The sequence below is a fragment of the Microcebus murinus genome, chromosome 14 (assembly GCF_040939455.1).
Source record: "Microcebus murinus isolate Inina chromosome 14, M.murinus_Inina_mat1.0, whole genome shotgun sequence".
In the NCBI taxonomy this organism is placed as follows: domain Eukaryota; kingdom Metazoa; phylum Chordata; class Mammalia; order Primates; family Cheirogaleidae; genus Microcebus; species Microcebus murinus.
In genome coordinates, this window is record NC_134117.1 from 33,598,209 (window position 1) to 33,625,342 (window position 27,134).

The window sequence follows — 27,134 nt, forward strand, 5'->3', positions numbered from 1 at the left end:
AATAATACGAGAGGCCAACAAGAGTGTCATAAACTTGGGTACGTATTAGTCTGTGGCTTTTATCATAGGTACCTAGGGCATGATAGAGATCTTATTTGACAAGCAATCAACCAGAACTTTCCTAACCCTGTGACTAAAGAGCTGAATGACTTCTTGCTAGCCTTCATTTCCCCACATTTGATAAATGAGCTGTTGAACAACATAGATCTCCAACTCTAAAATGTGGTGCTTCAGAGGTTTTTAAAAGTGTTTACTTATCTAAGTACTGGCAACAGCATGTGGAACCAATGATTTGAGTTTAGCCAATATTGTTATATGTTCCGTAGTGCTCTCAATATTTACCAAACAAGAGCTGTTTTATATTTTTTCCTTGAAATATATGACTATATTTTTGGTATTTCTCAAGTATAGTTTTAGTAGCATATTTTTAGGGATAGAACATAAGCCAACTTAAATTTTTCCACATTGGATTAAATTTTTACACACCAATGAAATCCATTTTCTCCTGATTGTTTCCCTCTAATTTTCAGTATCAAGTCAATTCCTTAGTAGCAAAGGGAAACAAAAATTGAGAAAGTTATCTTTCTATAGAGACAAAAGAATAAGGGATCTTAGCACTCTAGGTGGCCGAGGCGGGAGGATCGCTTGAGATCAGGAGTTTGAGACCAACCTGAGCAAGAGCAAGAGCAAGACCCCGACTCTACCAAAAATAGAAAATTAGTCAGGTGTGGTGGCACGTGCCTACAGACCCAGCTACTAGGGAGGCTGAGGCAGGAGAATCGCTTGAGCCCAGGAGTTTGAGGTTGCTGTGAGCTAGGCTGACACTATGGCACTCTAGCTTACGTGACAGAAAAACTCTGCCTCAGGAAAAAAAAAAAAGATAGGGGAATTACTTACTTTGAAAAAATTAAATTAAATTTTCCAACTCTGACAAGATTAACTATATAATTTGGCAAGTGTCTGCTAAACCCTTTTTCTCTTTGGATAATTAAGTTTTTGAGAACAGGAGACTGAGCAGAGTTTTAGAAGCCACTATTCTAAAATAGCATCCTAACTCTTCCTAGGATCTGGCTGGCAAAGTGAATAGTTAGCAGTTGTGCTGACCTCATAGCCACTAAATAGTTACTGGTGTGAAATAATATCACCTTTATGATGGAAATGGAAGGGACTGAGACTTAGAAGGCGGCATGATAGATGTAAGATGAAGAGTAAAGGAAAACAAGAGAAAACTATATAGAAGGGTGATGAGAAAAATTCTATAGCAGAGGGAAAAACAAAAAACTTCCCTGAATGCATGGCCACCCTGTTAGTTAATACAGAAGTAACCCTGATCTTTCGTGTGAATCTGCGTGCTTCAACTAAGATTTTAATTTTGCATAGATCATGCCTAGGTAATTCCATGCCCCCTCCCTATCTCTCTTTACCTTACTGGTGCCTCAGGGACCCTCTGTGTTATTCGGGGTTTTTTCCCCTTTTACCTTCTTTTTTGACTGCTATTTTCCCTTAATGTTCAATATTCAGACTATAAGTACCCATCATTATTAACTACCCTCTTAAGAAATATCCTTCATAAATTTTAGTGTCTAAGTCCTTTCAAAAACATCTTATGCTCCTGTTCCAATTTGCTAATGCACATTTCTACAGATCCAAATGCAACATGAAAAGTGTAATACTTACCACATTAATAGGTGGTCTTTTGAAGTAAAACGGTAGCTTCTCTGTTACAGTTATACAGACTAAATCCACATCTAAATGTGTGCAAGCAACCTGTCAGGAAGAAACAACAGGTAAGGCCAAAAGGAAAACTGGCACAAATAAGAACAGGAGATAAGGTCAAACTTGACATAAAGAAACTTAAATAGGTATATCTCACTCCATAGGTGTTTTGATGGTTCTGTGTTGAAATGCATTTGACCTTTTACAAAGCTAACTATTTAGCCATTTCCTTCAGGTTTAACTATAATCCAGATGAAGCAGAGTGAGATGTAGATAGACCTTCACAAAACACTGGGCCTGGAGACCCTCTAACTCATATGCTCTTCTACATAAGGAAGGGTTGCTGAGTGAGGCTCAGTTTCTGGAACGTTACTTCAGACTGTTCCAGAAAGAAGAAACTGTTTTAAAATCCAAGGAAAAATAAGCCAAAAGGAATGTATACATGGTCCATTTATTTCACAAACTATTTACTGAGCACCTTTGTGCCATGCTTTGTCCTGGGGCTGGGGATCCTATCAGTCTACTAAGTGGGTAAAGAAACGTTAATGGCACTACTGATGGCATTTTGTTCAAATACTAATAGTCTACTTACATGGTTAAAGCAAAGCTGTTACAAATCAAATAATAATGAATGCTTTTTTTCAATTTTTAATTTCCCTTTGTCCTAATTTTTGCTATTATTTGTTGATCAATACTCTGCATTTACTTCTAAAAAAGATGTGAAACTGCTTACAAAAACTACATACAAGATAAAATAAACAGAGAAGAAAATCAGGATAAAGGGAAAATCAGGGAAGAAAAATAAAGCTGGGGAAAGTTTAATAGGGTAGAGCGCAAGCCAGAAGGCACGACCAGAAGATGTGCATCCGACTCTGATTTTGCCATTATTTGATTTATTGTGATGGAAGAATTGGCTGTTATGTATTCCATTAAAAATAAGCCTACTGACAATGCTAGCTTGTACAGGCTTGATGAAAAATTTAAACTGCCAGGATGGCTATGCTGGTGAACCAATATAAGTGGAAAGAACAGAGTAAGGAAGAGAGGTGAAGAGGGAGTAATGATGCCCAACCTTGGGCAATGACAAGATATCACTTTTTCTTCAGAATCCCCACTTCAGCCACTCCTACTACCCCAGGGCTTTCGGAAGCAAGTAGTGCCTGGCTTTATGACCATCATAGTAACTTAGTAAGCCTGGGAAGCAATGTTGTTTTGGCAGAAATACTTGGCTTATAAAGAATCTGCTCCATCCCAACTGCTACAGCTGTCCAACTCACAAAAGAGTCATTGAAACTTTGATAAGAATGGATGAAAAAAAGCTCTGAATAATAGCTAAAACAAGTTTAGCTTTCTGTTCATCATTTTTTAACTAGCAGACTGGCAAAGATCAAAGAGTTCAGTAATATACTGCAGACTTGAGAATGAATAGTCAGGCACTCATAGGGTCTTTAAATCAGTATGGGACCTTGAAAAGCACTTTAGCAATGGCTATCAAAATTTTAAATGTACACACCAGCAATTTCACTTAAAGGAATGTATTCTATAGAGACTCTAGAAATATATATACCCTCAAAGGCTCAAGGGCATTAGTGCAAGGACAGTCACTGCAATACCAGTCACAAAAGACTAGGCACAATTAAACAGTACACAATTTTACTTAAATAAATTATGATCCCTTTATATGATGAAATATGCCAATATCCTTAAAGGGAATGAAGTACATCTCTAATTGATATTATGGAACAATCTCCAAGATATACTATCAGGTGAAAAAAAAGCATGGTGTTAGGTAGGAACGAAAGAGGGAGGGGGAGAGGAGAGAATGAAGGAAAGAAAGGTGAGGTAAATATTTCTGAAAAGATATATAAGAACTCTTAGGAGTGGTTGCCTCTGAAAAAAAGGGAGAGGAAGTTTGAGGTGGGACAAAGACATGCTTTTCAATACATACCCCTTTGTACTGTTTGAACTTATTACATGAGCATAAATTATTTTTTCAATAAAAAAGTTAATTTTTTAAAAGTCTGTTAAGTATTCTCCCCCGAAAAAAACTAAATTAGATTACTTTTTATTTATCTATTGTTCCTTTCTTCCCCACTCCTATATAAAAGTGGCCAATTAAACAATGGATCTGTGTTGGTTTAAGTATATGCATTATGATAAATTTCTAGATATAAAGGTCAGCTCCACTTGGTCCTCTGACACCACACACTTAAAATGTCCTAAACTGAATTCTTTCGTTATTCAGCTTTCTATTAACCTAAATGTTCAACGGATACATTTAGATAACCATAAAATAAGAGTTAATGTTCACAATATGACTGTCTATATCATTAAAAAAAGATTATGACCAATATAGTTTTGAGGTTAAGAATCTTATAAAGGTTTTCCCTGACAACTGGTACGTTGCCTATGAATTCACATTAGGTGTTCTTTACCACTTTTTGGAGGGGGCTGGAGAACCCTGTGACAACTTAAGGAAAGGATATTCTATAAAAATGCACACATATATACACATTTTTATGGCACAAAGGGAACAGGAGGGTAGGAGTTAACATTCCCCCTAAATTCCTTACAAGGATGTCAGGCTAACATATCTTGGTATTTTATGATAAATTATGCAAGAGAGACAGACACAGGGTTACCAAAGAAAAAGAGTACAGCCTATTAATAATTGCTCTCCACCTTAGTGTGTACAAAACTCCCCTGAAGAATCTACCAAAAATGGAAATAACCAGGCCCCACCTCCAGTGAATCATTCAGTAAGTAGTGCCTAACAATCTGTATTTTAACAAATATCCCAGGTAATTCTGAAGCTCGTGGAGCCAGACAACACTCTGAGAAACACGGGATATGCCCTCCCTCAAGGTAATTAATCCACAATAGTGCTCTTCAAAGGGAAGGCACAAATTTTGGGAGCAGAAAGAAAATAAAACTTCTATTTCCATTTATTTTTAATTCACTCTTAAAAATTGTTTTGTGTGTATATTATTTCATAAAGCACATTGGTATAACGGGACATGCAATAATTTATAAGAAACATACATATATTGGGAAGCAGGCTCAACATTTTTTAAACCGTGTGTACAATCAAAGCAGGCTGGAGACCACTCCACTAAATAACCCAATTTCTCCTCATCCTGCTTAGCTACTGGAAATCCTAAATGGGAATAGCTGACTGAGAAGCTGCTGAGGCTTCTATGTAACTCTCCCACTCATATTCCTATGCAACAGCTGTCCCTGACCCCTCCATCCCAAGGAGCCCTGGCCAGTGTATACCCCTATCACAATCTTTGATCTTTGCCTTATCCCCTGTGGTAGCTATGGAGAGGGAGGGTTTCCTATCTATGATACATCTCCCAGATACTCTGAGGAAAACAGTATGTTATTTCCCGTGGAAATGATGCTATTTAAGATGGTTAAGATTTTATGCTACTAACTATTGATGTATATGAACATGTGTGTTGGTTTCATGACTTATCTTAGAGACCTTGGTTTTAGAATATCATACCTACAGAGATGTGTTAGAATTCTAGATAATCAACTTAAAAACAAAATAAATAAAATCACATATAGAATGTAACCTATTAAGCCACAACTGCTTGCATTTCACCTGATTCCAAATGATGACATACTTACAAAAGCTTTATGATTAAAAGAAAGATGTTTTTTAATTGACTTTCTATAGAAAACAGAGAGAACTCTAACTTCAACTGAATCTTAAAGAATGAGTAATATTTGGACAGAAAAGAGGAAGATGTTCCAATTTTAAAAACTGTTTCCATGTAACTTTTTTAGTATATCTGTATAGTCAATTCCAAACAAATACTTTGTGAATTATTTATAACTTTCATCTATCTTCTAAAATATTTCTGACTATTCCACCCACTAACATCAAGAATGTGTTCAGCAAATTCAAATTCAAATAGTCTGAGAAAAACAATAAGATAAATAAAATTACTATATAAAATTATATTCTGAAACCCCAAAGTCCTACCTTTACAATATACCTTCTAGGAGATTTAGAGCAAACCCTTCAGCACTAGTCTCAGTTTTCCCCTCTATAACACATGGATAGTATTAAATAGTAAGTATCTGTCCCAGTCATCCTACAGGATTGGTGTGAAAGTTAAAGGAAATAAACATGTAAAAGCCAAAATGTTACTTAAGTGTTCTGTTTCTCTAATCACCAGTAAAGGCCTATGGAAACCAGGCAAGGTGGCTCACACCTGTAATCCCAGCACTCTCGGAGGCCAAGGCAAAAAGATCACTTGAGCTTAGGAGTTGGAGACCAGACTGAGCAAGAGTGAGACCCTGTTTCTACAAAAAACAGATAAATTAGCCAGGTATGGTAGCGCACGCCTGTAGTCCCAGCTTCTCAGGAGGCTGAGGCAGGAGGATTGCTTGAGCCCAGAAGTTTGAGGCTGCAGTGAGCTATGATGATGCCACTGCACTCTATCTGGGGTAACAGAGCAAGACTCTTATCTCAAAATAAAAAGAGCTATGGAAATATAAGTTGTATGACCTTCAAAATTAATCTATAAATCAAATGTACAACAAAAAACTTGGTACATCACCAACTTTTAGTCTACATCATGACTGAGTTGCTATTTATTTAATAACAAATTTGGAAATGCCCATGGCCCTCCTTATAGCATATACCAATGGTTTCGGCACTGAATCAGACTTTCCTGTGGAACTTGAACAAACACAGAATCAACCCTAACCCTACTGGATTAGAATTTCTAGTGGTGAAGGCTGAATGTGCCCAATTTTAAAAAGTTCTACAGGAATCTTTGATGACTAAGAACCACTTGCTTCTACTCACCCCTTTAACTAAAACAAAATTCTTGAGAATTACTATAATTGAGCATTTTTTTTTTTTTTTTGAGACAGAGTCTCGCTTTGTTACCCAGGCTAGAGTGAGTGCCGTGGCGTCAGCCTAGCTCACAGCAACCTCAAACTCCTGGGCTCAAGCGATCCTCCTCCTGCCTCAGCCTCCCAAGTAGCTGGGACTACAGGCATGCGCCACCATGCCCGGCTAATTTTTTATATATATATCAGTTGGCCAATTAATTTCTTTCTATTTATAGTAGAGACGGGGTCTCGCTCTTGCTCAGGCTGGTTTTGAACTCCTGACCTTGAGCAATCCACCCGCCTCGGCCTCCCAAGAGCTAGGATTACAGGCGTGAGCCACAGCGCCCGGCCTAATTGAGCATTTTTAAAGGAGGTAAACAAAAAAGGGGTAGGCATCTATAGATAATTTGCGCTGCTTCCCTCTATTATTATAAATAATCAAGAATTAATAGTATGTCTTGAAAACTAAATTTACCACACATCAGCTTCCTTAGTCACTGGCTCCATCTAATGGATGAACTTAGGAAAAATGTGTCTACTATTTTGAACAGATTTTGCTTAAAAAAGACCTGATATAAAATTAAAACATCAAAGACCAGTATTTCTTTTTCTGCAACATCCTTTGGCAGATTTACTTTTGGCAGATGGAGGCTTTTTTTTAATCTAGATAAAGACAACTTTCAGAACTTTCTAAAAATAGCTACACAGTAAAATGTATTAGTTCATTCTTTCTTTTTTTACTGTAATCATTTAAAATGCCCAGGGTGTTCAGTCTCAAGTTGACAAAATAAGCACACATGTTAAGCTCTTTTCCCTCCTGCAAAAGCATTGAAATGACAATTTTCAGAAGTACAAAAAGAATTCAATTCATAAAGGCCCTGAGAACAGGAAAAGAGATCGTATCAGCAGGTGGTTGATTTTCTGGAAGGCTGGAAGAATTTCTGGAAGGCAGAGATAATCATGCTGGCATATGGGTTACATTTTTGAACATACAAAGGAGGAAGTAGAAACGGGAGGAAATTTTTATGATACAGTAGAATCTTACCCCTTTCTTTCCACATAGGCAGCAATGAATAGTAAGAAGGGCAGAAACTAAAGTGATTTTAGAGCTATTAATAGAAAGAGATGGACCATCATTTACCTAAGGGAAGTTTTGAATGAATGAAACAGAGATAAAGAAACAAGAAAACTGGGCCGGGTGCAATGGCTCATGCTTGCAATCCTAGCACTTTGGGAGGCTGAGGGAGGAAGATTGCTTGAGCGCAGGAGTTTGAGGTTGCAGTGAGCTATGATGATGCCACTGTGGTCTAGCCTCAGCAAAAGAGGTAGACCATGTCTTTAAAAATAAGTAAAGAAACAAAAAAACTCAATGGGCTCTTTCAAACTGAGCCCATCAAGTGTCTAGCAAGACAAATAAAACAAAACAAAAACAAGCCAGTTAAACCCCTGTGAAATTCTAGGCCTCTAAGTGTAAATGAAAAATCCTTAAAGTTTCCAGTTGAAGCTAAACAGGTCACCTACAAAAGTGTAACATCAGACTTATGTAAAATCATAAACACAATTTTCTTTTGCTTATCTGTTACTCACATGAAAAAGTTTTTCTGTCTTTGGAAACACTGCAACAATATCATAGAGCCGGACCCTTGAAGAAGTTGCTCTCTAGGAATGTGAAAAGAATTTATTATTCAGTAACAAAAAATATAAACATGAAATTCTGCTTACTGATCTAACTGCACTTATATTTCAATCATGTAACATTTTTAATATGCCTCTGACATTTCTGCTTTGCTTTGTATGTTGGCAGAAAAGACCGTTAAGCACATGAGAATTTAGATATTATATGAACAACCATCACACTAATCATGCTCCTCCAATCCTTCCTACATTTATTTGTTTTAACCAAATACCATACATTGTGTTTGAGATATAAAAATCAAACTAGATAGCCCTTGATCTTACAAACTAGTGAAGGAGCTTGCTGGGCAGTGGGGACACAAAATCATTAAGGCATATGTCTTTCCTCAATGGAATTTTTTTTTCAGACAAAATATATACATGGCAAAGTGTAATGCGCATAGAGCATATATGTACATAGAGCAAATATACATGATTAAATGTGATACAATTAAGTGCACAATAAGAATACTGTTAAATACAAATTAAAATGCTAGATATGCAAGAAAATACCTGAGAGTCCCAGGATAGCAGAGAAATATCTTGGTTAAAGAGTTGTTTATAAAAGAAAATCTCAAACCTAGATTGTATGAGTTTGTATGTGAAAAGACTAGAAAAACATATATTCAAATGTACAATCTCTGAATGATGGGATGTGTGATATTTCTTCTTTGCTAGTTGGCACCATATAAATTTTTACAATCTGGCTATTTTGTAAAAAGAAAAGATATAATAAAAGTTAGAGGAGAGTGTAAGAAGAGCAGCAGGTGCTATGTTTAAGCAAGTAAGAGGGCCTACTAGGCAGCCCTGTGCTGAGACAGGGCAAGTTCCTGGTCTTAGGAAAAGCTAGGATCCAGGATTCTCTCTCCTCCACCTGCCTGCTCTCATTTGGGAAGAAGACAAAAAGGGACTACCACTATGTTCATGATAACAAGAGTAAATTAAAGTCTTTACAATTTATCAAAAGACAGCTCTATTTATGTTTACCCAGACCTAGAGAACTGAATGTTGCCTTGGAGTTATACAAAAATACCAAAATTTGCCTTTCACAATTTCTTCAGCAATGCTATTATAAAGAGAGGCAGCCTTTCCTTGATTAGTCCTGTTCTATGATAGAATGTCCACTGTAGCTAAAGATAAAACCATTCACCTTCTCAGGGATCTCACTTTCTGTCTCCCCAGCTGTATCTTTCCTGTCAGCAGGCATACTCACGCCTTCCTCATTCGTCAAACAGAATCTCCTTATACAGCAGATTCTCATCCATCAAGCACTCTATGTTTTCCATTCTCCTATGGAGTCAAATTTCTCAAGCAGAGTCAGCAGCACAAACTGTCTGCATTTTCTCACAACCCTATCCATTAAAATGGATTTTGCTAAGGCAGACAATGACTTCCCTGTCAATAAATCCAAAAGACATTTTTTTTAGCCCTTGTCTTGCTTGACTATTCAGGCATTTTGATGCTGCTGACATTCCCTTCCTCCTCTTCTGTTTCCACTATCCTCATTGTCTTCCTACTTCTAGGGTAGTCCCTCCTCAGTCTCCAAGCCTAGTTCATCCTCTCCTTCACCATTAAACAGTGAAATTCCTCAGGACTCTGTTCTAGACCTCTTTCCACACCACACTTCAACTAGGGCATCTCATTCATTCCCATGATCTCAATTACTCTCTACAGGTGACCACTTTCAAAGTAACTGGGATCACTCTTCTGAGGGCCACACCTTTTTTCCAATTGCCTATTTGATAGGCTCCACTGGAACTCTCACAATAACTCATGTCTTAAACATGATGCCCCCAAAACTGCTTCTCTTTGTTATGACCCACCTCAAGAAATGGTAATATCTACCTACCTGGCTGCTCAGGCCATCATCCTGTAGCCAATCAATGAACAAATCCCATCAATACTCCCTCCTGAATGTTTTTCAAATCCCCTCCTTAACTCCAAGCTCATAATTTCACTCCCTTGGTTAAAACCTCGAAGGGGTTCCCCCTTGCTCTTGGAATCCTCACCCAGGCCTACCTCCCTAACTTCATCCCAGGCAGCCAGCTCACTAGGCTTAGCTCTACTAGTCTTGTTTCACTTCCCAGAACATACTAGGTTTTCCTTGGCCTCAGGACCTTTGCATAATTCATCCTATCTATGGGAACAGTCTCCTTCTTGTCACCTACATAACATTTATTGATTCTTATGTCACCCAGCTTGAACATTAACTTACTCAGGTTACACTCCCAGAGCATCCTTTATTTACCACCTCTTCCCTTTTAAATATTCCTCACATTTGTAATTATTATTTGTTCAGTGCTGGTCTTGCCAATTAAACTATTAATATAAGCTTTATACGTTTAAGGATCTTATCTATATTATTTACAGCAATATCCCCAGCACCCACCTTTGTCTAGTTCATGAGTTCAATAAATAAGTGTTGCCAAGGGATTCTTTAATGGTGGCATCACTATACATGTGGTATAAGTAGGTAGAACAAAGACATATTATACCGTGTGAACGCTGAGGACAGTGAACGCAGGCAGGTGTTATGGTTTGCAGAGATGAGGGGAGATGTAAGAATAGGGCATGATAAAATGCAACACTGTTCAACACTAATCAGTACAACTTACAAGGCCAAAAGGAGAGGGGAGAAATAATTAACTTACCAAAACATTGCAGTGTGAGGGATCCGAAACAATAATCGTCAATCTAGTTAAAATTTTAATTGGTCTTGATTTTCCCTGTATACAAAAAACATGCTATCAGAAAAACACAGAATACAACTGATTGATTTTCCTCCTTACAAGTACTTTACCTTTTAAGTATTCCTTAAAAGGTACAAGCTGTAAGGGATAGTGAAGATCAATAAAACCCAGTCCTTGTTCTCCAGGAATTTATAATACAGCCAGAGAAAAGATGTATGTATATTAAATTATATAATGAGATAATTTAAAAGTTGTAGGACTTCAGGAAAGAAGATCATCAAAGAAGTACTGAACTGATAGTAACAGAACATTTCATGGAAGAGCTGAGCCTTGATGAAAAGGTAGGATTGGTAGGCAGAGAAGATGCAGCTTAGGTTAGAGAATAGCACACACAATTGGGTATGTTTTAATTGAATAAATAGGTATTATGCTTCTTAAACAACAAACACCTGCCTGTACAACTGGCAAAGTTGTGAAAAGTTCAGAGACAGCTACAGGTTTTTCAATTTCCTGCAACAAACAATATATAGTCACCACAGATTGTACATGTTAATGGCATGAAAAATGGAAAACTTATAATGGGTTCTAAGAGAAAAAAAAAACCCTATATATACATATATATTGTTTTAAAAATAAAGAAAGCTGATTTATGGTACTCAGAAAGACTAAATAAGCTTTTTGTAATTATTATTTTTATTAAAGAAAGCTAAATAGCCAAGAACATCAGTGAATAGGAGGGATAAAAACTAATTTTTATATTGAAATAATCTATAGGATACAATTGTTGATCTAAAGAGAAATACATATTAGCATAAAAGCTAGAGTCCACGTCAACTAAAAGGACTACATGTTGTGATTACAGTCAGTAACAATGTACTTTTTAAACATTATTGCAACAATTAACATCAAGTCAACTTCAGAAATCCTTACACTGTGCCACAGTACTTCACAAAAATCTTCATTTGTATAAATATGCACCAGTACAACTGTTAACATGTAAGAAAATAATAGTGTACAAAGGATTGCATTTATGAAATATGCTCATCTGTAGCTCCCACATTACTAATATAAACACAAATAATTATAAATACTATTTCTTCACTTATTAGCTTCAGAAATCTTATTTTACCTGTTTCTTTTCCTTAAAGTCAACAACATGATTGATAGCAACAACTGAATAGCCAACTGTAAAGAAAAATTGAAGATTCTTGTTAAATATAACCACCTCTCCTTTTTGTACACACAAGCCCATCCTGATTCTAGATGTCAAGACTCGGAGGCAGTTTGCAGAGTGGTTATGGGTGCAAGCTCTGGCGTCAGACCTCCTGCTTTCAAATCTAAGCACTACCATTTAAAGTTACTCAATGTTAAGTTTCAGGTCATCTGTTAGATGGTGATAATAACAGCAGTTACTTCATATACCTGTTATGAGAATTAAATGAAATAACACACATTAAGGTGTTTGAGAACAGTACCTGGCACACAGTCAGGGCTTTGTTTAACTATTTTGATTTATTATTAGCATGATACTAAAGACCTTTTTGTATAGCTTTGTGTCTCTCCTTTCCAACCATCATTCTTTTTCATATCCCTTTGTTCATTTTCATCCCATGAAGTTCATACTTTTTCACTGTGACCTTTATTCTTGCTCATTTCTTTTGTCTTTTACCCTTCTACTTCCTTCAGAGAACACTTTCCTAAGGAGAAACAGAGTAATGACTCCCTCACACCACTGCCTACTTCCCCTTATGAACTGCCCACTATCAATAGATTGGGAACTCTTTGAGGCCCAATGGTTGTCTTTATCACCCTCATCACAGCACTGTTCTTGACATTTGGTATAAAAAATGCATCTAAATCATGACTGCTATCTTTAAGCTTTTTTTTTTTTTTTTTTTGAGACAGAGTCTCGCTTTGTTGTCCAGGCTAGAGTGAGTGCCGTGGCGTCAGCCTAGCTCACAGCAACCTAAACTCCTGGGCTCAAGCGATCCTCCTGCCTCAGCCTCCTGAGTAGCTGGGACTACAGGCATGCGCCACCATGCCCGGCTAATTTTTTTTATATATATATCAGTTGGCCAATTAATTTCTTTCTATTTATAGTAGAGACGGGGTCTCGCTCTTGCTCAGGCTGGTTTTGAACTCCTGACCTTGAGCAATCCGCCCGCCTCGGCCTCCCAAGAGCTAGGATTACAGGTGTGAGCCACAGCGCCCGGCCTCTTTAAGCTTTTAAAACATCAATTGGGATGACAGGACATTAATACTAAAAGATAATATATATTATGCTAAAATAGTGGTCCCCTCTCTCATCAGTTTGTCCAAATTCCTTCTTTCTTGTCTCCCACAAGTATTTATTGAGCATCAGTATTTCAGAGGTCCTATGCTAGGTGCCGAGCATACAGGGTAAATAATACAATCCTCATCCTTAAGGAGCTTACAGTTTATTGGAAAAATAAGGCAATTAAGTCATATATAAATAAAAATTTTTATAAGTAAAGCTTCTATGGAAGCATACAGCAGAATGAAATCTGGTGTACAGGGTCAGAAAAGGCTCCTTGGAGACAGTGATCTTTAAAAACAAAAACTAGAAATGTGCCCATACGTTGGGCTTCACCTTTCACCCAGTCAAATCAGTCAGCCACACCTCCTCCCCATTCTTCTTAACCATACTCCCAAGTCTAACCTTTCTTGATAAACCTATTTGAAATACCCTTTTGGCCATTTGTAAAGTCTCTCCTGTCCTTCTGAAATGTTAACTAGATTCTGTTTCCCCATAAAATTTTTTTCTAGACTACTCCTCTTCTGACATCTTAGGAGTACTTCCCCAATCAGTCTTTGGTGTATTTTTATCTATATAGCATATTCCTGAAGCTTATCATAGTTTTCTTACATCACATCATAAACTAAGAACCCAGGCTCTGTCTTCTTTATTCTTTGAAAATTTTCATTCACCAAACAGCTGTCCTTTGCCTTTTGACTTGCAAGCTGAGGTGATTTCCTGTCATATGTCATGAATTTCATTTAATTTTCAAAGAAATAAATAAAGACTGGCTGACAATGTACATACATCACCACACCTCTTTCAAGCATATTTTAAATTGGGGCAATTCTCTAAAGATATCATTATAACTTTTCTTTTCTGTACTTATTTTTTAAAAGGTGTTCAGTTTATTTATTCCATAAGCATTAACTGAGTAATTACCATGCACAAGTGCCTGCAGAGTAACCATATTAAGCAGAGTAAATAAACAAAAGAATAAGACACAGCCACTCTCTAAAGAAGCTTATGGTGTATTAAAAAGGTGATGGCATCAGGAAAAGCTTCATTAAGGAGGTAATGCTTCAACGGGCTACACCCAGGAAAATTTATTTTACAGGAACTATCAAAGAATAATAGCACTAAATGGTCCAGATCATGTCTACTGATGAGAAAAGTACATCCTAGAAAGACAATTAGTGATAGCAACGGAAAGATAAAGTCATTTCCCTGAGGATACTTCATAAAGAGGACAAGAAGAAATGGTGTTGATTCACTCTGTTAAAAAGTAGCTGTTTCTAGCACCACCTCTGAAAAATATTAGTAATCAGCTGTTAGAATGAGCTGAGAACTGTCTCCGAGGAACAGATGTTACTGCACAAACCTCTTTCATCTTTTAACCTATCTCCACACTTTGCAGTCTAAGGAAGACAGAAACCATGACTAACTCAAAGGTCTCATCTCTCAGGGCTTTCTCTCCCCTTTGATTTAAATATGAGTAACATCCTAACATTCTGGCCAAGCTGTCCTCTCCCCGCCGCCCCCTGCCTAGTATGTTCTCCACCCCCCACCTACCCTCTCTCTAGATAATATTAATCCGACACTCACACCCCCATGTCTACCCCCCCTCTGAGCCTCCACAGCACTCTCAGTCTGTGCTCCGGCTTCCCGCATTCGTTCAGCCACTGTCGTGAGAGTTAAGAAGGGCTGATACTAAAAACTCTGGCTTAGAAAACTATACTTGGAGGCTAGCTCTGGTTTCTGCCATCCATCAGCTGTGGGGCCCCACGCAAATCTCTCGCCCTCGTTGGGCCGTAGCTCCCTCAATTTTCAGGAAAAATGGAGCTAGAAGGGATAACAGCCCCCCTAGAATGTTTGAGTTTCCCGCGCCTAGGATCAGAGCAACACCGCGGCTGGCATCAGTCTCCAGGGACATCCCAGAGATTCCAGGAGACCCGAACGAGGCCTGACAGGAAACAATTCCTCCCGAGCGTGGCCCGACTGTCTGAGAGACAGCAAGGCTGGGCAGGCGCCGCAGCCCACGAAAAAGGGGCGACTCACGGTGAGCAGCGGTCTCCACGAGCCCTCGCAGAGCCTTGAGGTCCGAACCAACCCGCAAGTCCAAGTCTGCAAACACCGCCATGCTGCAGTCCCATGACAGCCCGCGCGCGCCTGTCTGCGCAGCCGCCGGACCCGCCCCTCCAAGGCATTCTGGGAGTTGTAGTTTACCTACTTAGCCCGTCTCTCCCTCCAGCCGACTGTTTTACTTTAGGGATCCGCAGGTGCTTACTTGCCTTGAAGTACCAGCAAAAGTTAGTGTGTTGAACCAACAGCTTCAATCCTTGTTTGTCTTCTGTTGAATGACAATGTTTGGTTCCTCCTGGAGGGGTTCCAATCCCCTACTATTCCTCCTATACAATAACGTAAAAAGCGTTCGAAATCCGCACGCAGTAATCTATTGATCAGAGACTTCTGCTAATACTGGCGCGGGCGCGCACGCACGCACGGGCGCGCGCGAGAGAGACAGAGACAGACAGAGACAGAGCCAGAGAGGGACTCTGACCTTAAGACTGACCATAAGAAAACTGCCCGAGACAAGGAAGGGTCTTTTTGCCCAATCAGAACCGGCGATGTCAAAGCACGCTGCTCTCTGTCACAGTCAACACCTTCAACCACAAGATGGCAGGGCTCTCTCTAGCATGAGACTCTGTTGGAGCCAACACTGTTTAGCAAAGGCAGCTTTGAGAGTGGAGGTGAAAATAGAAGTGTTTTACAATTTTCTATGTGAGAAATGTACAAGATACTGTATATTCCACATATTTGCTGTTTCCACTTTTTTGACTTCATGTAAATAAACGATTGAAGATTGGTAATCCATTTTCTCAAATTATCTGATGAAGGGCCATGTTCCCCTTTCCTTCTCCCCCTCACCCCCCAGTTCTTCACAGACCAGCACTTGGTCTCTTATGCGTTACTAGCAAGCAGCCTGACCTCATGCACTCATAAATTTGACAAAATCTGAACTGCCCTGTACCTGGCTGAGTAAGAAGAATCCAGTGATCAGGACTTGGATATCAGGATAATGCCAAAGTGCTGCAAACATTAATGTATTTACTGATCATAAACAGTTAGGGAGAGTGTCTCCGATCTATGGACCACAAATACTCTTTACACATTTTCTTGTTGGTCTCAGAAGGCTTGGGTCCTATTAGGGGAACTACATGTGGATCAAGGTAGTTTGGTTCAATTCTTGCCCAGAGTATTACCTCCTAAGCAAAGCCAGCAGAGAAGAGACTTGTGGGGAAGGGAGGAGGGAGAGAAAAGGAGGGAGAACAAAGGAAAGGGAAAGCAGGGGAGGAGAGGGAAGAAAAAAGAGAAGTGGAAGAGGGGACTAAAAAATGGGAAGAAGAAAAAGACAAGATGAGATAGGGGAGATGAACAGGAAAGAGGGGCCAGAAGTTGGCCTGGAGGGGTGGCTGAGGCAGCAAGGATCTTAAATTTGAAAAGAACCCTGGAAATTTCCCACTGGAAGATAAGAGTATTGTACAATCATTAATATTATAAGTATTTTACATTTATTATCTTATTTAATCCTTACAACAGCCAATGAGAGAGACATTGTTATTCCTGTTATAGCAAGGGAGAGTTCTGGGCTCAGAAAGGATGGCTCTTAAGTCATTTTTTATTCTCTGGAGAGCTTAGAAAGAGAGAGTAGGCCAGGCGTGGTGGCTCATGCCTGTAATCCTAGCACTCTGGGAGGCCGAGATGGGCGGATGGTTTGAGCTCAGAGTTCAAGACCAGCCTGAGCAAGAGTGAGACTCCATCTCTGCTAAAAATAGAAAGAAAGAACTTAGCTGGACAACTAAAAATATATAGAAAAAATTAGCCGGGCATGGTGGCACATGCCTGTAGTCCCAGCTACTTGGGAGGCTGAGGCAGAAGTATTGCTTAAGGCCAGGAGTTTCAGGTTGCTGTGAACTAGGCTGATGCCACAGCACTCTAGCCTGGGCAACAGAGTGAGAATCTGTCTCAAAAAAAAAAAAGAGAGAGCGTGGTTTTTCACATCCAAAGCAACTTTTGGAGCCTTCTCGGTCTCCCGGAAGACTTCTCTTTCTTGGGCTGTGTGTGGAGTTGGGTGTGTGCTTGATTAGTTTTTAGCCTTATCCTCCATTCATTTGTGTCACCCTTCCTGAGTGAGCCAAGACACACTGCACCTAACCCGTCCTCTTGCTGCGTAAGGCTGAAGAAGGAGCCAGGCAAGAAAGCCATACTATTACATGACATGCACAGATGTGTTGGGAGGACCTACTAGGATCTTCTCTTTCAATTTCAGGGAGCAGTTAGGGAGATCTGAAGAGGAAAAGAGGCAGTTTCCCTGAGGGGGTAATGCTTGAATTAAATTTTGATGTATAAACTTGAAGAGAAACATGATGCAGAGATCATGATGCAGGTATCTAGGGTATATCTGGAGCTGCACAAAGTCGGTGGTACTCAGTCAAAAGTTGCTGATTGAATGAATGAACTCATGACCTCTTGTTCAACTTCATACCCATGTTAATGGGATTATAACACTGTTGGATATATTGAAATATCTTATCCCATGGCGACAAATTCTCTGAACTGTGCATACAGGCACTGGCATGATACACCAGTGACACACACAGAACCCTCCTCTTGTGTCCTAAATGATGGACACTTATAGGAACCTTTGGGGAGACTACACCAAAGACATTCTACCTCCAGGCAGGCATTGCATTTGTCCTATTCACCACATAGTTTGTGCAATGAACTGTCTGCCCAACCTTTTCCAAAAGCCCTGACAAAGCACATAGAGGGGTTAATTGCCAAGCCTAGAACTGCAGTGGGACTCCACAGGATATCACCTGCTCAGGAAGCCCTCACAATAATTCTTCCTTCATTGGGAAAGCTAAAAAAAATTATTCCCTCATCTTCTTGCCTTCCCTCAGAAACTCTTGTAACTGACCTAATATCATTAGAATCTGTCCACTTTCTGTGCTGGTGTAATCTATCCTTGCTTGCAATATTAAGGTTTTTTTTAATAAGTGCAATTATGATAAAAGTGAAATATTTCTTATACTCGTATGTCTATAAAAGTTTAAAATGAAAGACAGATGTAGAATGTTTGTATGCTACAAAAAAATTAACATGAGAGCATGCTTGATTGTGAAAATAAAGAGCATTCCTACCTTTTTAAGATGCAAAGTATGGTTGAATTTTTAAAAATACAACTTAACTGGGCCAGGCACAGTGGCTCATGCCTGTAATCCTACCACTCTGGGAGGCAGAGGCGGGTGGATAGTTTGAGCTCAGAAGTTCAAGACCAGCCTGAGCAAGAGCAAGACCCCGTCTCTACTAAAAAAATAGAAAGCCATTAATTGGCCAACTAAAAAATATAGAAAAAAAATTAGCTGGGCATGGTGGCACATGCTTGTATTCCCAGCTACTCAGGAGGCTGAGGCAGAAGGATTGCTTGAGCCCAGGAGTTTGAGGTTGTTGTGAGCTAGGCTGATGCCATGGCACTCTAGCCTGGGCAACAGAGTGAGACTCTGTCTCAAATAAATAAATAAATAAATAAAGTATACAATAAATTGTTATTTAAAAATAAATACAACTTAACACATTAATTGCCATGTGAACTGTGTTTAACTTATGCTAGTTTTTAGCCAGGGGCCTCGTGAAGCTAAACCTGGGTAGAATCCTGCAGTTAGTTCATGAAAAAAATCTTACTTGTCCATGTTCTTATTGTTATAATTAATATTGATACATTAATTCTCAAAATGTGGATTACATAAATAGAAGTCAATACATTTTCATTTCTCATTAAATTTCTCATCAAATAAGAAAGGATCATTTTGTTTTCAAAATTTGTATTCTATTTTTGTAATAAAACACTATGGTCTTAAGGGAAAAAAATTTTTTTCTGGTGTGGTAGTTAATGTGTTAAGAAGCCATTATGAAAGAAATCAAAGAAAGAACTATGACTGGTATGTGGAAAAATGCATGATGATAAATTTAATGAATGGAAAGAAGAGGACAGAAATTGTTGCTGAAAGTTCAGTACTTTTCCCTGAGGCCAAATCAGTGAGAATGAAGAACGAGGACAAGTGGTTTGAAGAAAAGGAAAGGGAAGTTTATTAATTTGCTGGCAAATGAGGAGGACAGTGAACTAGTGTCTCAAAGACTGCCATCATGCCTTTAAGCAGAAAAACAGGGCTTTTTAAAAGGGAGGTTTTAGAGGTTGGGCTTGGGTCTATGTCACATGTTGTGGCTTTGAGCTATTGCTGTTTAACTATAATTGGTGGTTTCAGTCTACCACGACCCTTGTTCGGGCAATTCTGTTGAGCCATCTCCTGAGGTTTAAGGTTCTAGAAACCAAACAGCAAAGAACATTTTTCTGCCCGTTTGATTATTAGCCTCAGGCAGGAATGCAGGTTTTAATTCCCAAAATGGTGGGGGGTGGTTTTAAAGAGACAACTCATAAAATATTTCATTGCCCTTTTTCAGATCTTTACCTCTGTTACAAAATTTCAACAGGGTTGGTTTTTTAAATATAAGTAAAATAAATGATTGTATGAGGGTTCTCCAGAGAAAAAGAACCAATAGGATGTTGGTTCACATACACAGACACACACACACAATATATGTATATTGAGAGAGAGAGATAGAAAGAGATAATGATTTATTTCAAGGAACTAGCTCAAGTGATAATGGAAGCTGACGAGCCCTACAATCTGTAGTCAACAAGCAGGAGATGCAAGACAGGTGACGGCATAGTTCAAAACTGAGTCCAAAGGCCTGAAAACCAGAATTGCTGATGATTTGGGCTGAACTGTAATCACAGTCCAAAGCAAGCTGTCTGAAGAGCAAGAAAGAGTGTACATTTCAATTTGAGTCCAAAGGCAGGGAAAATTTGACGTCCCAGCTTGAAGGTAGTCAGGCAAAAGGAATCATCCCTTACTCAAAGGAAGGTTAGTCTTTTGTTCTATTCAGGCCTTCAGCTGATTGGATGAGGCACACTCACATTAAGGAGGACAATTTGCTTTTCTCAGTCTACCTATTCAAATGTTAATCTCCAAAAACATGTTCACAGACACACCCCAATAATGTTTGACCAAGTACCTGGCACCCCATGACCCAGTCAAGTTGACACATAAAGTTAACCATCTCAGTGAAGCCCTCTTTAAATTGTTAAGTAAAAAAAAAAAAAAAAAAAAAAAAAAAAAAAAAAAAAAAATTGCTTCCATAACAAACTTTGTACTGAAGGCAAGTTTATAAAGAATGTTTGTTGAAGACAAAAGAAAGAACAGGTCCTAAACAGAAACTAGCATTTACAAATGTAATACTATGAATTTTATTGCTCAGTATATTATAAATATGGCCTAGAACTTACAGGACAAGTTACATGAAAAAACTGAGTTATTTCTGGCATTTTTCATGGCAGCTGATAATAGAATAGAAACCTAAAGGCTATTAGTGCTGTTGAGAATTTTGATATGACTAAGATTTCAGGGGAAACAGTGCTCCAAAAAGGCACATTAGGAATTGGCTTATTTTTGTATATAGAAGAAAGTTTGGAGAATTTTAAAGCAGACTTGTCAGAATTGGTAACCATGGTTGCAGAAGGGATTCTTCAAGGGTCAGTGTTAACATTAGACTTATAAAGCATAAACACAATGTGACAAGATTTTGTCAAGATACAGGATTTAAGCCAATTTATTTTACCATTAAGCAGAAACCACTTTGAGCTCTGAATTTAAAAACCATACAAATAACAGCGAAGGCATTAACCATGGACCATACACAATTCATGCTCCATGCTGTTGGAGACATTTTTTTCTCTTGACTTTAAATAGCTTTCTCTTGGTTCTCCTTCTGATTCACTGGCCTCTCCTCAGTCTTTGTGATTTCTCTTCCTCTCCCTGACCTCAGGATGTTGGTGTATCCCAGGTTTAATTCTCAGGCCTCTTCTGTATCTACTCTTCCTCCTGAGAGATCTTCCCCTGAACTCGTACCTGCATAGGTGACATCACTTGACTGTCCAGTAGGATCTCAAACTTAACATGTTCTTTTAAAAAAGATCTCCTAAAAGAATAACTGGTATGCATTAGACGATAATGTTGACTCAATTAATAAATGATTGCTACTTTTATCTATTTTTTAAATTGAGGAACTTAATTTTTCTTTTCATTAGAAGTCATTCAGGTTCAGACTATGGGAGCTGACAACATCCAATTCCTTCCTTAAAACCTTTCCATGTAAATTCTCTCGTGGAATTTCCGTTGCTGAATAGACTCCCCACTAGGGGGTATGCGTGCACCACTTATGTTTCAGAAACAGTTCTGGTTAAGAAAAAACTGAAAACTCATAAAATAATTAAGTGCTCTTAGCTGTACCTGTTGTCTGATTTTCTGTTTATCTTATTTGAAGGAAATTTTTAAAAAGTTACATTGATTTTGTAAAAAGAATAAAAATTTTCTAAAAGAACCAAAGGGAAAAAACCATACATTTTTAAAGTCAGCATTAAGAGATAATACAGGGCCCGGGGTGGTGGCTTACACCTGTAATCCTACCACTTTGGGAGGCCAAGGCAGGAGCATTGCTTGAGCTCAGAAGTTTGAGACCAACCTGAGCAAGAGTGAGACCCCATCTCTACAAAAAATAGAAAAATTAGCTGGGCATCGTGACACATGCCTTAGTACCAGCTAATTGGGAGGCTGACGCAGGAGAGGAATCACTTGAACCCAGGGATTTGAGGTTGCAATGAGCTATGATGACACTACTGCATTCCAACCCAGGTGGCAGAGTGAGACCCTGTCTCAAAATAAAGAAATTAAATAAATAAATAAATAAATTTAAAAAGAGTGCACATGAAAATAGCATGATTAAAGGATGCATGCATCTGAATTCAAACAAAACTCACAAATCACTTTTAGGCTAAAGAATTATTGTAAAATAGGAATGATTCTTGGTTATAGGCATTATTCTATATTCAATTCATTTGACAAATGTTTACTGAAGATCGTAATATGTGGCAAGAATGAGAAAATACCACCAGGGGCGGTGGTGCATGCCTGTAGTCTCAGCCACTCAGGAGGCTGAGGCAGGAGGATGCTTGAGCCCAGGAGTTTGAGGTTGCAGTGAGCTACCATGATGCCACTACACTCTAGCGGGGGTGACAGAGTGAGCTTCTGTCTCAAAAAAAAAAAAAAAAATTCCCTGCCTTTAGAGTTCACAGTTTAATGGAAAACAGAGTCATATAAACATAAAGTATTAATATAATTAATAAAGATATGAAAACAATGCTTTAAGAGCTAACATAAAGAATGAAATTAGCTGTGGTGAGGGGGATTGTCACAGAGAAAGGTCATTCAGGTGTCCCAGAATAACTGGTTTTATCCTAACGGGGCTTCGGAAATGTCTGTGTTGACAGACTTGAGTCCTTGTCTCTAAGATGTGTGTTCTGTCTCTGTGCTACTGCTCTATAGCCCCTCTGGCAGCCACAGGGTAGTATTTAGATATTTATATGCCATAATCTTAGTACTGTGCTGCTTAAGCATTCTTGTTTTTCTAGTCTTTTCTCATCAAATTCTGAGTCAAGGGACACCCAGACAATTAGTTTACTTGAGTGTGGAAATAGGGTACCAAAGTGAGACACTGAAATAATCTGGAGTGTCAAAGAGTAGCCCATATGAGATTTACTGCATGGGCCTGGGAAGTTATTGGACCCCCAGCAAAAATGATACTAGCATGCCTGACTGACTAGCGAGTTGCCAGTGGATCTGATGACATAGGAAGCTTTATTTTACTTGTGCTGCTTCTTCTTTTTTTTTTTTTGAGACAGTGTCTCGCTCTGTCACCTGGGAAAGAGTGCAGTGGCATTATCATAGCTCACTGCAACCTCAAACTCCTGGGCTCAAGCCATCCTCCTGCCTCAGCCTCCCGAGTAGCTGGGACTTCAGGCATGCGCCACCATGCCCAGCTAATTTTTCTATTTTTAGTAGAGACAGTCTTGCTCTTGCTCAGGCTAGTCTCAAACTCCTGACCTCAAGCCATCTTCCCACCTCAGCTTACCAGAGTGTTAGGATTACAGGCGTGAGCCACCTCGCCTGGCCTACTTGTGCTTCTTACAGTAAATCTAGGTTGTCAGAGTATGTTGGTTTATGGGAAAATAAAGTATCCTAAGCTTACATCCTATGGATGAGTGTGTGTGGGTTTGCATAGATGGGATTAAGCACATGCATTTAGATGAGCTAGATGAGTACCTAGGGGGAAGAAGGGCTTATAAAAAGATAACAATTCATGCTGTGGAACTCTGCAGCTTTTCTGTACTCCCCCAGAGCAGTTTTGAGAGGAGGAGCTTGCCCGTTGGAAACATCAGCAAGCTGTGTTCTCAGGTGCTGTTGCTGACAATTTTATGAGAATGCCATTATAGGCAACGAGAGTCTAGACAAGAATGATACTCAGGACTTTTTTTTTTTTTTAATGAAAGAAAGAAATGGGATAGAAACTAAAGACAGGATTTCATTTAGATGCCAACACTTCACTTATCTCCACTGTCAACGCCAACGAGTGGGCGGGCAGGGGGAGGGGTGAAGGAAGCAACACCTTGATGTGGGTTTTAAAACAGCAACAAAACAAGGGCAAAAAACCAAATTTACATGAATGTTTAGATGTTTTATGAATATTTTGTGAAGCTATATCTTTAGCTTTTGTGAGAAAATTATGGAAAAGGATATACAAGATTTTAGCATTTTTATGAAGATATAACGATTTGCTAGTGAAGGTTAGAGGGAAACTGAAAGAATTCCAGATTGTTCTGTCAGGATTTTGGAATAATATAATGATAGATGAAATTTAAACTCAACAGAAGCAAGGAGATGCTGCAGAAGCCGAGATTTTCAATAACTATGTTTATACATTGTGACAGCTTATAAATTAAAAACCTAGCAACTCTTAGGAAATACACTCAGCCATCAGTATAGAAAATATAAGAAAGGTGACAGCTGTATAAAAAGGGGAGTTTGGGCTCAATGCAATATTGACAATGAAAGGGGAAGTAATTTTAAAGGTAGAATTTTAATGATTATTTGGTTAGTTTGCATGTCACATATTGAAAAGTCATTATGGACTGAACATTTGTTTCCTCCCAAAATTCATATGTTGAAATCCTACTCCCCAATGTGATGGTATCAGGTGGGACCTTTGGGAAGTAATTAGGTGATAAGGGCAGAGCCCTCATGAATGGTAGTGCCCTCATAAAAGAGACCCCAGAGGGCTCATTCACTGCTTTCTGCCATGTGAGAACACAGAGAGATGCTATTTATAAACCAAGTGGGTCCTCACCAAACCCCGAATCTACTGGCATCTTGATCTTATACTTCTTACCCCCCAGAATTGTGATAAATCAATGTTTATTGTTACGCCATCGTCTATGGTATTTTTATTATAGCATCCTGAAGGCACTAAAACAAAACAAAAGCAAAGAGCAGAAGTTTCTGTGAAATATAAGTGAGCTAGGTAAGGGCTGGTAAGAGTGTAGGTGGTAAATTATATTGACTGGTGATTCAAATAAAAATAAAACCATTCTTTTTGAAACCTTTGTGTAGTTAATTAATGTGGAATGTTACTTAAAAGAGCCAAGACAGAATATGTAAGCTAAACTGATTAGAATATTGAAGGGGAAAAAAATGAGAAAAGTCAGAGTTAAAAAGTTAAAATGAGAAAAGTCAAAAGTATCTTGGGAAATGTAGTATCTTAAAGAATTTTTAAGAGGCTTTGAGACAATTCTAAACCTCAAAACCAAAAACTGAGACATTTCAATATAGTCATGTATGATCTTGGACAAGTTGTCTGGGACTTTTCCCAGGCTCTATTTCCTCTTCTGCATTGAAGGGTGAACAAATGGTTTCTTAGATGCCTTCTAGCTACGAATTATTTTTCTTTTATCTGAGATTATGTCTAGTAGTACTCCCTCGTCCTCGGGGAAAACGTTCCAAGACCCCCAGTGACTGTCTGAAACCTGAGATAGTACTGGATTCTGTATATATACTATGTTATTTTGATCTGGTAACAGAGATGGCTACTGAATGTCTAATGGGTGGGTAGCATATACAGTGTGCATAGCTGGATAAAAGGATGATTCAAGTTCTGGGTGGGGCAGAGAGAGATTTCATCATGCTACTCAGAATGGCGTGCAACTTAAAACTTACAAATTGTTTATTTCTGGAATTTTCCATTTAATATTTTTAGACCTCCACTGACTGCGGCTAACAGAAACCAAGGGAAGTAAAACTGAGAATAAGGGGGAATCACTATACTAAAGTAAGGTTGAGGAAGTTTTCTCATCCATTGTCTTTTTTTTTTTTTTTTTTGAAACAGGGTCTCATTCTGTCACCTGTTGCCCTGGCTAGAGCGCAGTGCCATCATCAGAGCTCATTGCAACCTCAAACTCTGGGCTCAAGCCATGCTCCTGCCTCAGACTCCCAAGTCATGGGACTATAGGCACTGGCCATGACGCCCAGCTAATTTTTCTATTTACTGTAGAGAGTAGGGGGGAGTGAGGGCGTCTCACTCTTGCTCAGGCTGGTTTTGAACTCTTGGCCTTAAGCAATCCTCTGACCTGGGCTTCCCAGAGTGCTAGGAGTGGGAGGTTGTGCGGGTCACTGTGGGTCCAATACACAGTGATCTCCCAGAGGCAGGACAGTGTGAGGTCCATCCTTGCGTCGCATGTTTCTGCCCAAGCTGTGGCCCTGAGTAGGTGCTCAAGGGTTATTACTGAATGAATGAAGGAATTGATGAATGACTGAACCAACCTTCCTCGCTTCCTTCTGAGGAGAGAACTGGGTGAGCCAACACACCTGGCACCATTTTCTTAACTATTAAATAATATTGCTTTGTGGCCTAGATATTATTATTTTCCACTTTTCTTCTGACTCAATAGATTATTTTGCATATCCCAGGCAAAGGAGAACCTCCAAAACGTTGATCATAGTGAAAGTGCTATAAACATTGGCCCATTCTAAAGATTTCTTTTCCCACTTAAATTTTTTGTTGTTGTTGAATGTGTAGGGGTAAGAATATGGGCATACTAATCAGATAAACCTGGGTTCGAAACATAACTATTATATTACCTACCAGCCAATTACATTAGCAACTGAGTTTCCTTATCTGGAAAAAAAAGGGCTAATTCCCACCTTGAAGAATAAGAGTATTATTCAGCACTCAGATCAATATATTTTGAGGTCTTTGTTCCTTTTCTTTTTATTTATAATCCGCTAGGGTCTAACTAAAAAAGAAAATAGATTTGATTATTTTTAGCATCTTAAATTGAAGAAATCACTGCTGGCTTCCAATAAAACCTTTAAACAAAATGGAATGACGCAAGTCTCACGAATAATAAAAATCAGCCACTCTGACAGGGTTTGAATACTAGGGGGAATTTTAGGCAATAGGTACTAAATCAACATACACCTCCAGGATTCTTCTGCAGAACATTGTAACAGGCCATGTCTTTGCTTATGTGTAAGATTTCCAGAGTGCCATGGGAAAATTAACCCTCATTTCAATATATTAGGCTTTGAAGTCTAAATATAAAGGCAGACGGGGTCTATTTTCAGAGCTGAGAGGCCTGTTTCTAGACGCCGGAGTGTGAGGACTGTTAATCGGAATGGCTTTCACCCCCCTGGAGGCCCCGTCCCCAGGGCCCCAAGCTCCTCCTTGGTGCCAGGGTCTAAGGCATCCCTCCCTCCCATCCTCATCCCATCCGGCTGTTTCTCCTTTTCCATTTTCGCTTTCTCTCATAAGTGGTCAAAATAGGAAACGCAAGCATGCATTTGTTGTTTGGGGTAGTGCTCGAGAAGGTTTTTTTAATTAAAAAAAAAAATTCCCTGTCTAGGTTCTTCATTTCGCTTTGAGTCCGAACATCC

General features: G+C 38.9%; 1 protein-coding gene across 3 annotated transcripts in view; it reads right to left on the reverse strand.

Moving 5' to 3' along the window:
- RPP30 (ribonuclease P/MRP subunit p30) overlaps positions 1-15,385 on the reverse strand; it is a 32,736-nt gene extending 17,351 nt beyond the window's left edge. For all 3 annotated transcript variants that reach the window (XM_012765596.2, XM_012765603.3, XM_012765586.2), the window contains exons 1-6: positions 15,250-15,385; positions 12,064-12,119; positions 11,388-11,444; positions 10,896-10,970; positions 8,158-8,229; positions 1,678-1,767 (exon numbers count right to left, since the gene is read on the reverse strand). In XM_012765596.2, coding sequence (XP_012621050.1) covers positions 1,678-1,767; positions 8,158-8,229; positions 10,896-10,970; positions 11,388-11,444; positions 12,064-12,119; positions 15,250-15,331 — 432 coding nt within the window. In that variant the 5' untranslated portion in view covers positions 15,332-15,385. The remainder of the gene's footprint in view (positions 1-1,677; positions 1,768-8,157; positions 8,230-10,895; positions 10,971-11,387; positions 11,445-12,063; positions 12,120-15,249) is intronic.
- Positions 15,386-27,134: the final 11,749 nt, after the last annotated feature.